Source organism: Physcomitrium patens, chromosome 5 (assembly GCF_059467195.1).
Source record: "Physcomitrium patens ecotype Gransden chromosome 5, ASM5946719v1, whole genome shotgun sequence".
In the NCBI taxonomy this organism is placed as follows: domain Eukaryota; kingdom Viridiplantae; phylum Streptophyta; class Bryopsida; order Funariales; family Funariaceae; genus Physcomitrium; species Physcomitrium patens.
The window spans coordinates 2,174,302-2,187,527 of NC_143414.1; the positions used below are offsets into that span (position 1 = coordinate 2,174,302).

Consider the following 13,226-nt stretch of genomic DNA (forward strand, 5'->3'; position numbering starts at 1 on the left):
ATCCATGAGAATTGTTGCACATTTGTCAGATTGGTGATACCTTATCATATTTGAGGGTATATTTGCTCTTATCATGAATGCAAGGATATTTTTTTATATGTCAGCATACTTCAAGGATATATATGATATTTTTTCTAAAAACTATTAACTATAGATGTATGATAACAACAAAGGAATTTAAAGTGAAATTTTAAAATATATAAAATTTAGGTATCTGATTTTTAAAAGAAATAATCTAAATTATATTTATACTTTAAATTTTTTCTAAGAAGAAGTTATATTTATTATAGAGTAGTTAAGAATTATTTGTATATGTGATCAAATTAGTGTTTGGTAATACTTGCTTTCAAATTTGACCTCTACACATAATGTTTTTTTCTTAAAAGTGACTTAAATTGGATGTGAATTTGGAAAAAGAATTGGATATGAATGTAGCATAGATTTTATGGAAAACTTCATCTGATGTTTATTTATTTAATTTTGATCATAAATGGCAACTCTCAAAATCCTTAAATGTGCAATTATATTTGTTTTTAAGTTTATCAAATGGTTACACATTTTATTTTGGAATCTCATACATGTTGCAAAAATATTGTGCTATGCTAGCTACTGTGTTTCAAATATTTTGTTTTTGTTTAAATTTATCAATTCAACATCATATACTTCAGTTCATTTCAATGAAACAATTATTAAAAATAAACCTAAGTTAAGTTAATAATGAATTTAGAACTTAAAATTAAAATAAAAGATACTTTTAAAAAGGTACATTAAACTCATATAGAAAATAATCTCAAAACTCTGGCCTTCTAAAAACATAGAAATTGAAAAAAAAAAATCTGTTCAATGAAATTTATCATTAATCATTGAATGTCATTAAGATCATCAGTTTGAATGTCTACTTCTTACTTACATTCAAATTATGCACAGTTGATTATTTTAACTATATATATATATATATATATTGAATTTTATTCCGTTAATTAATATATACATTTTCCATGAAGATGTGTAAGTTCATTGAAACAATGTTTTCATTCAGCATAATTTATATCAAAATTTGATATGTTCACATGAATAAATCAAATATATATATATATATATATATATATATTAAAAAAATAATAATTCACATTAACATATTACAAAAGTAGGACATCAAATGGACTCGCCATTAAATTTTTTGTTTTCCCAACTTTTCAATCAAATAGCCACTAACTATTTAACTAATCTCAGAGTGAGCTCAACTTGAATGAATGAATGAACTCGCCAGTTGAAAAACCGAACTAATGTCATCTAAGTCATTATTCATCCATCTATCAGTTTGAATCTCTTCGAAGAACAGCTCACCCCCCCGTCGATCCACCCGATTCGTAGATACCAATTTGAAAAATCAAACGGAACTCCGCCTCGGGTGTTGCACCTCCTCCCAGCTTTCACCTCGGGTGTTGCTCCTCGTGCTGCCTTTTTCTCTCGACGTCTCCGATCTCGAAATCCGAAAGCACGGATATGCGTAGTCCTTTGATCGCGTCTGAATTAGGGCAGTCCAACAACAGGCAGCGTTTCGGAGACTTTCAGAGTTTTTGGAGCTCTCTCATTGCGTGGTTGTTCGGTTTTTTCGTCTTCAGGAGTTGGAGGGCTTTCGCCAGGTCGTGTTGACAGATTAGGGTGTGCTGTAATGTGAGGCCGTTTTGGGGGTTTCGAGGCAGAGCGAGTAGGTTCGTATTTAGGAAATAGGACGTGTCTGCGAAAACTTGGTGATTGGAGTTTCGTAAGTTGTGGCCGTTCTGCGCTTTTCGCCGGATGCATGGAGATGGAGTTACACTGCTGCGAAATGAGGTCGATATTGTTGCGGGTAGAGAGTGGGATAGAGAGGAGCCTAAGGTTAGGCGTGAATAGGTTTGCTCTGCCGTGGTTTTAGTGCACAGGTGTTTTAGTCCGCTAGGGCTCCGGGGTGCTTAGTTTCAGAAGTGCCGTTGAATTTCACACAATGCGATGTAGGAAATCAAGGTTACTGCACTTGTGGCCCGTGACAGCTGTGGATTGCACTTGGAGGGGACAATGGATTTGAATTTCTCATGGTTGGACATTTCTCAGTAGCAGAAATTGCCCACCATGCCTCCTCTGGAGCGAGAGATTCTTCTGGACAATGGTATGGCCTTTGTCAATAGTCTCTCGCCTGCAATTATTGTGGGTGTTTGAGCATTTTCGTGTACCGGGTGAATTTGTATATTTGTATTTGACGTTTTATTGTATCTTTTAAAAAGATTAGATAAGGAAGCTTCTCGTGTTGTAGGAATCATGTTAAATTCGTCTGCGTGAACCTGAAAACTTGTGTTTTAGCGACACGTAATTCTCATTTACCCAAGTTCGTATATTCTATCCAGTTTTCCTTGTGTGGGCAATTTTGTTGATCTCTCTCAATAGATAATAGAGTGGGCATGGCTGGAATGGCAGATACCGAATCCGAAGATGCAGACAATCATCTGTTTGTGGATTGGAAGGGAACTGGAGGTTGCACATCCTTGGTGCAGCTGAAACTTCCTTTTAAGTCATCTAAGCGCCGCAATGGCGGAAAAACAAGCGCCACATTTCCTTCAAAGTTCACGGAAATGCATGTACCTACTGCAGCACCCCTTACTTCCCCTACGGATGCCAACAAGCTTGTATCGGGTGCTGTTAAACATGCACCGTCTACTTTCGAACCTGCACCAGCTGGTGTCAACCTAGTGCCAGACGTCGTGACTCAACCTGTAGTGGTTGTTTCTCTTTCAGACTCCGACGTTTCGGGGCCTAGCAGAAGCGCGGCTAAAAGACCATTTAACAACTCCGTACGTGTATTACCATCAGGTTCTTTGAATTCCTCTTTCTCTCTCCGATGCATGAACTACATAGACAACTTGCTTTGCTGATCTATACATATATTTTGGCAGTGTGAACACGAGCGATCTAAATACTGACCATCATGGAGGCGGTCTGTGAGGAAAAGTCACCTGTTATGTCATTATGTTATTTTTACTTATTTGATGTTAGCGAAGGTTGACAATGTAAGTAGTGCTGGGATTCACCTCATCATGCCCATGAGGATGTGAATGCTTTGCAGCTTCTTTGTGGTAAGGCGAAATATTAGCTAATTCTAATGATATTTGTTGATGCTTTCGTACATGTTTTCAGGTACTGGCAACGTGGTATGCCTAGACTCTGACACAGATTCTGAGCAGTCTTTGCCGTGGCGTCTCAAACCTTGTAATACCTCCCAGCATTCGCCTCTCTTGGAAAAGGTTGTTGAGAAGGACGATGAAGTCGAGGTCACATATCCCGCTGAGAAACTCCCTTCGCATCTCGTTGAAACTCCACCCCGTGTTCCTTCTCTCGACCGAAACTGTACAATTGATCCGTTTGGAAGTGGCTTGCTTGACTCTCCTTCCGAAGAGGGTCCAACGATCTCTTCATGTTCTAAACGACCAGCTTCTAGTCAATGGATTAGAGAAGACAATGGTTGGAGTTCCGGACAGGGTCCTCAGAGTGAATCTACTAGCGATGACGATTTGGGATTTAATTCTCCTATATTAGAGTCTTCGGGTCCTAGTTTATCTGTACCGGAGGCGACTGATCTGAATCTGGACACCGGTGTTGACCCTCTTTGCTCACGGAATCTGCACAATGAGCTTCGGGTAGTTACCAGTGAGCAGGAAGCTCAGGGTGGTGGCACTAAGAAGAGGAGGAAAGTCATAAGTGGGATTCCCATGTCTGAAGAGGACAAGGCATTGGAACGCAACGAGAAGTTGCGGGCAAAAGAGGCTGAAAGACTACGGAAGGCTGAGGAGAAAGCTGAGTTGAAGCGGCGAAAGGAGGAAGAGAAGAAAAAGCTGCAGGAAGAGAACCGACGGAAGCGAGAGGTTTGTACCGTCCACATCCTTAATGTAGATACATGAAAGAAAGTTCTATTGGAGGTATTTTCTACTTTGCAATCATCATCAATCTCGAATTCCCCGTGACTAGGTTGAAGAAGGAAGCTACTGGAACACCTCGGTCCATGTCGCTGTTCGTTTTGTACCATAAGTGCAATTTAGTTTTGCAGCCGTGATGTTTGTCAACTCATTACTTCCCTTAACATATTCAAACAAAGCCGTCCAGAACCTGATAGTGTCGTGGATAAGCAGGAAGAGAAGCTGCGGAAGGAGGCTGCAAGGGAGGAAGCTAAGGAACGACGCAGATTAGATCACGAAAGGAAGCGATGGGAGAATGGAAAATTTGCTGTACAGAATACGCGAGCACTGATCGACACTAGAGTTATTGAGAAGGGTCATATAGGAGGTTAATAACTCCCAAACTTGAATAGCAGTTGAACTCATTTTTTTCAAACTAACTAATCATAAACAATCGATGCAAGCTTCTAATGGTGTGTGAGCATTTTCCTCCTAAATTACCACGGAGTAAGTAGGGAACACATTCTCTCTCAATTGAAGCTTCACCATTCTTGTTATTCTTGACATTTTCACTTCCGCATTACTCTCTGGTGCATGGCAAGTCTGGAAGATTTCTTATGAACTGGAACCCTTGCTATGTTGCTTGCAGGGCACCTTCTTAACAAACTGGCGGAAAAGCAGCTCCAGTTCCAGCTTGTTTGCAATCCTTGTCCCAAGTCAATCATATGGCGCATGAAGCGACCTAGTGACGATTCTTCGGGGGAGGCTGTGACCAGGTTTTATGATGGCGAAGATGCGGATACACAGGCTGAAGTCTCAGGCTCCAAGGTATATCGTCATAAGTTGTGTGCACCATCGAACAGCTTTAATAGATTGCTGCATTTGTGTATTTTGGGTACTAGAATAGATTTACCCTTCTTGAATTGATCTCTCAAGCTGAATTTGTTGATGACTTACATTGCGTGTCAAAACTTGAACTAAGATACATTTGGTAGCAGCTTGTGGTGGGTCAAACTCAAGTAATCATCTTGTGTGTCAGAAGTGGCAGTTTGATAAGCCAATGCCTCTAGCTTCGTCAGAGAAGCTTTTGAAAGGATTGCGTTCTTGTTATGTTCAGTATCTGTTTGGTTGTGCCGCAGCTTGTATTGGTGGAAGTTGATGTCCCCTACATACTCTACGTATTAGAAGCTGAAGAGTTTGCCGATATGGTGGGTGAGAACACTCTGCACACCCTTATCAGTTCTACTCAAGCCCGGTATCCAGGCTTCACCATCTGCTTCTTGGTCAACAAGCTGAAGTGGTATCTTCACAAAAAGTATTTTCTCATTCCTGAATGTGGAACTCTTTGATCTTTTCATCACTCACTTCAAATCGTGAACAATTTTTACTACAGAAATATTAAGTGCATGTTCATTGTTGATCTCAGAGAACAGACACAGTATAAAAATGGAGATACTGAATGGAGACGGCCACCTGTTGAACAGGTACTTGTTGGGTATTCTATCTCGTTAATTTTATTTAGAATGTAAGTGTGTTTTGCGGTTGCATGCTCAAAATATATTTCACTTCAGATGTTTTTTTGTTCTCGGTTACAAAAATGCAGAAGCTATGCCTCTCTTCTTCTTGTTTTTTAAAAAAAAAATAGAATTTTAGAGTTCCAGCTCTGAAAACAGGATGCCCATGCGTGCTGTCCATGCAGGAAATAGCAAGACTTTTGACCCATTATGATGGAGTCCACTCAAGGTTATGTTTGGACGAAGCTGAAGTGGCTGAGCATGTCACTGGCTTGATGAGAAGTCTTGCGGAATGCCCCTTTAAGTATGTTACATGTTTCCTACACGTTTCCACATATGGAGAATTTTCTGTTGATTTTCTACCGTTTCCCAGATGTTGGTTCTTTGATACATGTGCGTATCGTATTCCATGATGTAGCTTTTGAAGTAGCAAAATTTTAAGCCTCTGACCCTTGGCGTAATATTCAAGCTCTGAACCTTCCAGTCTTGAGCTGAGAACTCCACTTGCTGGGACTTCATTGAAAACCTATTTGATTTTAGTTCTCAAGGTAACAGGCTTGAGAATGTCTGGCTTCTTGTTGTATCAATCTTTTGTGTTCTATCGTTGTGACAAAGGTGGTTACTTTGATCTGCAGGCCAAAAACCACCTCCATGTCAGTGAGCAAGAATGGAGATCATGTGGCAACCAGTGACACATTTAAGGAAGAAATCAGGAAGAGCTTATGGTGTGTTCAGACTTCTCTACATTCCGGTTACTTTTTAGGTTTGCATTGTAGTCTCTTATGATCTACATTCGTTTCAGCATGAAAGCTGTTCACGTTTTTTGGTGACTTAGGACTCGTTTAACCTCTTGTCATGATGCGTTAACTAATGGTTTGTGGTATTCTTTGCGCCCTGTTGTGAAGGCTTAAAGCTCTAGTTGCTCTCCCACATACTCCTGGAGCAGTTGCCCTGGCAGTTGCTAAAAAATATTGCAACATGCGTGCTCTCCTCAAGGCTTATCTTGACCCAACAAAAACGGTAATTGCTTCTCCCTAAGTCTCAACGATTGTCAACGATTTGGTATACAGAGGATGCTATATGCCTAATCTGAAGTCTTGAGACTGATACGGTGTCTGATATCGTTCTTCTTTTCCTTGCTTTTGTCATTCTGGACAACATTGTAGGTTCATCAGAAAGAGCTTCTCTTGCAAGATTTGATCCGCGAGGGCGTCTTTGGCCCCGAGCAACGGCGTCGAGTTGGCCCCAAGTGCTCCCGTCGCATCTACCGCATCTTCATGGCTCACAATGGCAACCTCAAAACAGAAGATGTCGAACAAGGTGCCGATCACTTCGATGATTCGGACTGAATCTTCCAAAAGATAAGTGTACTTTGTTTGCTTCACTGCGTCTCCACTTCAGGATCGACTAGTTCGACTCTGTACACTTTCGAATCCACAGACAACGAAGCTTCACTTCGAGACTTCAATTTTATTTAAAGTTGAACCACTTGAAGCATCTCCCAGTGGTCTTCTGTACAACAGTTTTCCTTTGAATTGTATGGGATTGGAAGCGGCCCTTCAAATATTGGGTGTGATAGAAGTGTACAGCCGAAGATGTACAATCCACCGTGGGGGTGACTTAGAATCCAATCAAGCTTCTCTTAACTTTTGTACTTATTTTTGTCCAACCGTGTCGTGCTTACCTTCTTAGCTTGAATTGTTAATCGCTATGTAGTGCTTTTCGAAGCAAGAAGAGTCACATTTCTGAAGATCTGCAGCAATTCACACATTAGGTGAAGATGGAACCAAAATCATAACCGAACCGCAAATTGAATCATTTGTATCATTTGTGGTTCAGTGCCTTTGAGTTCGAAGCCATAGTGTTTTGAAGAATGCAACCTTTGCATGAGCACGAACGAAGTAAGTGTTAGTAAGGAGTCTGCTTAGTTTAGGAACTGCTTGTCGAAATCTTCAGCACTAGGCATGAACCTACATGAAAAATTGCACTTTCTGAGTTGAAGTGCCTCGAGAGACCCTATCTCTGCTACACATCCAAGACAGGTCTTTAATTATGTTGCGGACATACGATGTAGATTTCAGATCGAGGATCCTACCTTACAGCAATGCCAATCGGTTGGGTGTATTGAACAAATCTATGGAGGTCTTGTGGTGGCGTTAGATCCCGAATTGGTTGCTTCTCTTTCGAGATTTCTGTCTCGTATACCTCCTCTCTACTCTCGTGCACAACGTTTACCAGAGTTCTTTTCTTTTACACAGAATGGACGTTCACTCTGCGCGTCGCCTACTTCGCTCTTGCATTTCACTGTGGGCTTTTGGTGCCGTTGTTAGTGCCTCCGAATTAACAGCACCATTTTACAGACATCGACGTGTATGCAATCAATCTCCTCGTCCTTTTAATCTAATTCTCGTTGAACAGCGTTCGGTTTCCATGCTTTCGCGTCAACTACCTCCTTCTCTGCAGCACCGCTTACGTTTTCCTTCCAGTGGACTTATCGCAGCCCTGGATGTATGTCTAACTGCCTGTGCCCGTTCATGGATGTTGACTGGCCTATGCTGCTGCTTAGTATCTCTCCATCATTGTCTGCTACGGCATTTGCTAGGTTATCTGCCTTCTTGCACTTTGCAAACACAGCGTATGGTATTGGTGCAGATTTGTAACCGTGGTCAGGGTAAGCTTCTAGTCAATTTGTTTTGATGTTAGAAATGTTGCAGGGACTAGTTTACTCTTCTCTGAATACATTACTTGAACTAAGTGTACAATCTTCAAACAATTCTTTTCCGCCAGGTTGCAAGCAGATTTGCTTGCTCTCAGGATTTTCTATTCCAAGAAACCAGAGAATGATTTTCTAAATCCATTTGTTTAGTTGTCGGGACTTCAATTTCGCTAGATGTTGTCTTCTCTTCTCTTTGTTACAGGTTTGCGATCATCGCCTGCCGCCCAAGCATCTCACACGAGATGTGATCACAAACATGCGGACTAAATGCAGAGCCATAAACTTGTCAGTTTCTTGGTTCTATCTCTTCTCCACTTCATGTTATTCCTTCGACAAGTCTGTGTATTGCAAATCCCCAATCCTCGTTCCGTGTTTAGTTTCCACTACTTTTCAGCAGCATTTGACAGCATAACTGTCATTTCACTGTACAAATAATGAACAAATACAAAGAACGAGCGGTGAAATGGCAGCTCGGAGCTTCCTCACCACTCTGACAAACACGCCATGCATTTAAATTGTCGATAGCTTCCCTACTTTTAGGTCCATGACGTTGTTAACATCCGTCTACTCGAACAAATTTATTACCGAAATGATCTCTATCAATTCCCAGAAACCTCGTTGTGTTGAACATCGGTAAAGGTGCAGGAATACTGTTCAAGTGACGGTGCAAAATGCTCGTGATTTGTTTTGTAAATACCAAGGAAATCATGCGGTTGGAGTTCAACAAGGGCGAGTTTCCTCAGCATGCTTACCACGAAGAGAAGCTCTGGTGGTTCAGAATCCAATCTGTCGCGTGCGTGAGATGGGTTAAGAAGCGAATTCTACACACTAAAAAAACACTTCATAAAATGTGCTTCTCGAAGATCTGTTGGCATATAAAACTGATACGAAATTGTGGGGACTGAAAGCACAAACGTTAACAATTATTTCTGCGATTCTGCTAATTTTGTATTAACACTCACAACATTGAAGTTAGTACTAAATATAAATGAAAAGTGTCAAATTTAATGGATATGGTGGAAGTTGCCTTGTTTGGATAAATTTTCATATTTGTTGTTATATTAACTTGTGTCAATTGAAAACCATCTCCATGATTTTGAGTTTTGAATTGTTAGTTGATAAATATTGTGATGGTAATAATAATTAATCTCTAAATAAAGTATAGCACTTACAGAAGTATTCAAATGCATCTAATAGAAATATATTTGTTTATTTTTTTATTTTTTATTTAAAAAACATGTTGATACTATAAAATAATAATAGTAATAACAATAATGGAATTTCATTACTTTTATTTACTGAATTATTATTATACAAGTGTGATAAATGCTAGAGTTTACTTGGTGATCAAATTTTTCCACAGAGATGATGTGAGAGTGAAGACCAACATAAGCAGCCTTCTGGGCAAAACTGTAATAATTCATGTAGTACATGATGCATTTGCAATTGTTGGTATACAACATTGCAAGCTGTAGTGACGGCATCAGTGTCATGCCCTCTTAAACAATGAATATCCAATCCATAGACCACATCATTTAAGGATTTATCCTTGAAACATAATGCTGACCTTCCCTCCTGGCAACATCAATAACATGATTAGAACCTCAATAATGCTGAACTCATCTCTCAACATGACAAGGTAGTTTGCTGTGATCTGTCTTGAGAAACAATATAGCTCCTTGTAACATGGGTTTCATCTCTAAAACTCCAGAAACTGATCTAGATGTCTGAAACTAACCCCAATCATCTCAATTGCCACTTCCAAGTTCAAGCTTGGAGGTGACTCTACAATGAGCTTCAATTTGCATCATGGAAGGCAAGCATTGTCAATGACCAAAACACAATGGCTCCTCATCAACCCACATCAGGTTGCTAATAACTCTTCAGGAGATGAACTCACTCTGCTATTCTGGGCAGCAATCCCAAGATTATATGGGGGTTGCAAATCACATGGTTGAGTCTGTCAAAACATCTTTTTGTTGTTTTGGATCCATATGTTCTAATTCTTTGTTGGATTATTACAGATACACTTTTACATCTGTTTGTATTTTTTTACCAAAGTGTTGACCCTGAGTACTACTGTTCTCTTCACAACATTCTAAAATGATGCATTATATGTGGACACTAGGAATAGAAGTAGCTCCATATGGACATGTGCATCAGGAACTCTTGATGTGGGAGATACTTCATGCAAGACTTCTCAAAAACCCCCACTGGCAAATACCACAGAGAACCAATAGTGATGGTAGGATTCCATTTCCTGTGTAGATTACAATTGAACTAAAATTCCAAGGACCTTCAACAAAAATAGACTTAGCTAATGCAGACCAAAAAGACTGATATCAGTGAAGCAAAGATTTGCATGTGAATTTCCAAAAAAAATTCCTCTCAATGCACAATTGCAAGAACAAGTAGAAGAAAGTCCTTTAAAATATGTAAAGTGCATTCTCATTGCGCTGAAAGGAAATTTAAAATCCCATGCCTGCATGATGTGCTTCAACTTTTTTCATGATAATTTTTTTTAGTTTTTATTTGATAATTGTCAATTCTATGCATGTTTTAAAGGACTTTATTTTACATGTTCTTTCAACTAATTTAACAGGTATTATATTTACATTTCTTTTTATAACTGTTTTTATATAAAAATTAATTAATTATAATTATGTATTTTGTTCTTTCTATTTTCATACTTATTTTGTAGCATTCAAATAAACACATATTCTTGTTAGGAACATTGTTAATGATTATTTTATATTTTTATATTTTTTGGTTTAGAGGTGATGTGTAGACTTTGTATATGTGAAAGTCAGTTTGTTTATTATTTTCTTTTTGTGCTTTATTTATTTTATTTTTTAAAAATATTTTGTTGTGTAAGATCCACCAGGTCCAGAAGGTCCTTATGCAAGCATTGATAATTAGAGACCAAACTTCCTTGACCTAGTTGGCTTTGTTGTAGGGAGGTTTTGTTTTAGATAGTTTGTTCATAATCAAGATTTTGCCAGTGGTCATGGTAACGTTTTCTATGCACAAGCTTCAAAAGTAAAACTAATTGTAGGTCCATTGAATACATGTTACCAAAGAGAGCCACCAATCCATAAAAATAATGGTTTTGATGAACTGTGTGTAACAAACAGGTAGTTACACACAGCAATTTGTTTTTATTAATTTGTAACCACAACTGAGAACGTGGAAGAAAACAAGTTGTAATCTCATAAGTGCAGTATTTTTTGAAGATTAAATATTGTACTAATAACTCACAATGTTTAAAGGTTTATGATCTAAAAATAACCAAATTTGTAATTGAAAAAATGGGAATAGTTGGACACTAAATGCATCTTAATTTTTCTGTTACCTTAATACCAAAAAATAATATTATTAACAAGTATCCAAACCTGTCCAATTTCACATGGGTACAATCTTTTATTTTCAGATTTTAAAATTTTATTTTTACTCTTTCAAAATTCCATCTTGAATTTATTCTGGCATTTCCTACCAGATTCTTTTGACAAAGTCTATTTGATTGCCAAATCAATAACAAATCTCTAACAATAAAATAAAAGGCACATATTAAATCTATCCACACACACATACATATATATGGGTCTACATTAGGTTGATGGTGTGTTTGATAAAATATTTAGATTAGAAAACATTATATATAACAACAATTATGTTTCAATAGTTATAAATTATAAATTACAAATTCTCTCTAATAGATTCTTATGCTCTCATTATTGTTTACTTTGTGTGAATCATTTTTGTCATAGCTGCCCTTAATTTAAATTGCTTCAAGATTTGAATAGTTAATGAGATCAAACTATTTATTAAAACCAAAGAACTTGGTAGATTTTTTTTTTTATTTGTTTTATTTGTTTCTTCATCCATTACAATTAGTAATTTTTTATTAAGTAAATATACCACTAGTTTTATAAATGTGAAATGAAATTATAATCCTTATATAAAAATCACATAAGAAAAAAGGAAAATTTAATGTTTAATTTTTTTTTCCTTGACTGATTTTAATAAATTTTTATATATGCATTAGTATTTTTATTTTCAGAATCATAAAATTATATATGTAATATATATATATATATATATATTTTTATAAAAAATTATATGGATTATTTTTAATTTTTTAATGCAGAACTTGGAATACAATTGTTTGTTTGAAAATTATATGCTAAGATTTTAGATTCTATTTCTTAAGTTTTTGTTACTGTAGATTACATATTGATAGAAGTAAAGATCAAAAGAGAAAAGTGGGCAATTTTTTTTGTTTACAATGTCAAATCAAACCTGTCAACCCTTATTTTCAATATTCATTCTAAAAATTGTATCTTCACACACATTGCACAACTTCTAAGTAGAACCCAACTAATATATTGAATCCAATAAACTTCATCTAACACATTACAATGCTCTAATTAATAAATACCAAAAAATAATTTTCTCATAAATATGCATAAAATTAGAATAATACCTAATAACTTAAAAAAACACCTCATTTTAAGCTCTTTCTCTCTTTCTGCTTGAATTTGAAATTAATTTTTTTAAATGATTGAAGGCTTTTTAAAGCTGTAGAAAACTGAGCACATGATGCAAACTTTAGTAAGGAATACCTTTAGCAAAGCTCAATATTATATATACATGTCCATTTTTTTATCCACTATTTTGTCGCATACTCTACCAGCCATTCCCACACACTTTGTTCAACTCCAAAATCTGTCCAAAGTTCTCTATCATAAAACCTCAACATTACGTTGCTCCCAAGTCATCCAGAATAATCAGTATATATACGAAATTTTATACGCACATGCTTTTTTCTACAAAGATGCCTTGTCAATCAAGTTCACGTGGTCCTTTCCACACAACAACAAGAAGACCCACTATCCTCCACTTGGCATAACGCACATCCATCGATTCAATTATTCATCCACGAAACCCTATGTTCATTCATTCGTACATCCGGGAGTGATGATGGTGACATGTTGCTTCGGGGACAGATTCCTCCCCCCGAAGGCTGCTAGAGAGCTGCAGCTTGTGAATTTTGTTTTTTCTTGTTGTTTT

General features: G+C 37.4%; 1 protein-coding gene across 1 annotated transcript; it reads left to right on the forward strand.

Moving 5' to 3' along the window:
* Positions 1-1,471: 1,471 nt before the first annotated feature.
* Positions 1,472-7,267, forward strand: LOC112282779 (uncharacterized). The gene is made up of 11 exons (XM_024520848.3): positions 1,472-2,149; positions 2,455-2,847; positions 3,172-3,896; positions 4,161-4,314; positions 4,576-4,754; positions 5,066-5,241; positions 5,353-5,410; positions 5,626-5,744; positions 6,076-6,165; positions 6,346-6,460; positions 6,607-7,267. Exons 1-11 carry the CDS (start codon positions 2,113-2,115, stop codon positions 6,787-6,789), a joined length of 2,229 nt encoding a protein of 742 aa, XP_024376616.1. The 5' UTR covers positions 1,472-2,112; the 3' UTR covers positions 6,790-7,267.
* Positions 7,268-13,226: the final 5,959 nt, after the last annotated feature.

Coding starts and splice junctions, on each gene's coding strand:
- LOC112282779 (XM_024520848.3), top strand. CDS start 2,113: ATGCCTCCTCTGGAGCGAGAGATTCTTCTGGACAATG. Junction 3,897..4,160: donor AGAACCGACGGAAGCGAGAG/GTTTGTACCGTC, acceptor GTGGATAAGCAG/GAAGAGAAGCTGCGGAAGGA. Junction 6,166..6,345: donor GAAATCAGGAAGAGCTTATG/GTGTGTTCAGAC, acceptor CCTGTTGTGAAG/GCTTAAAGCTCTAGTTGCTC.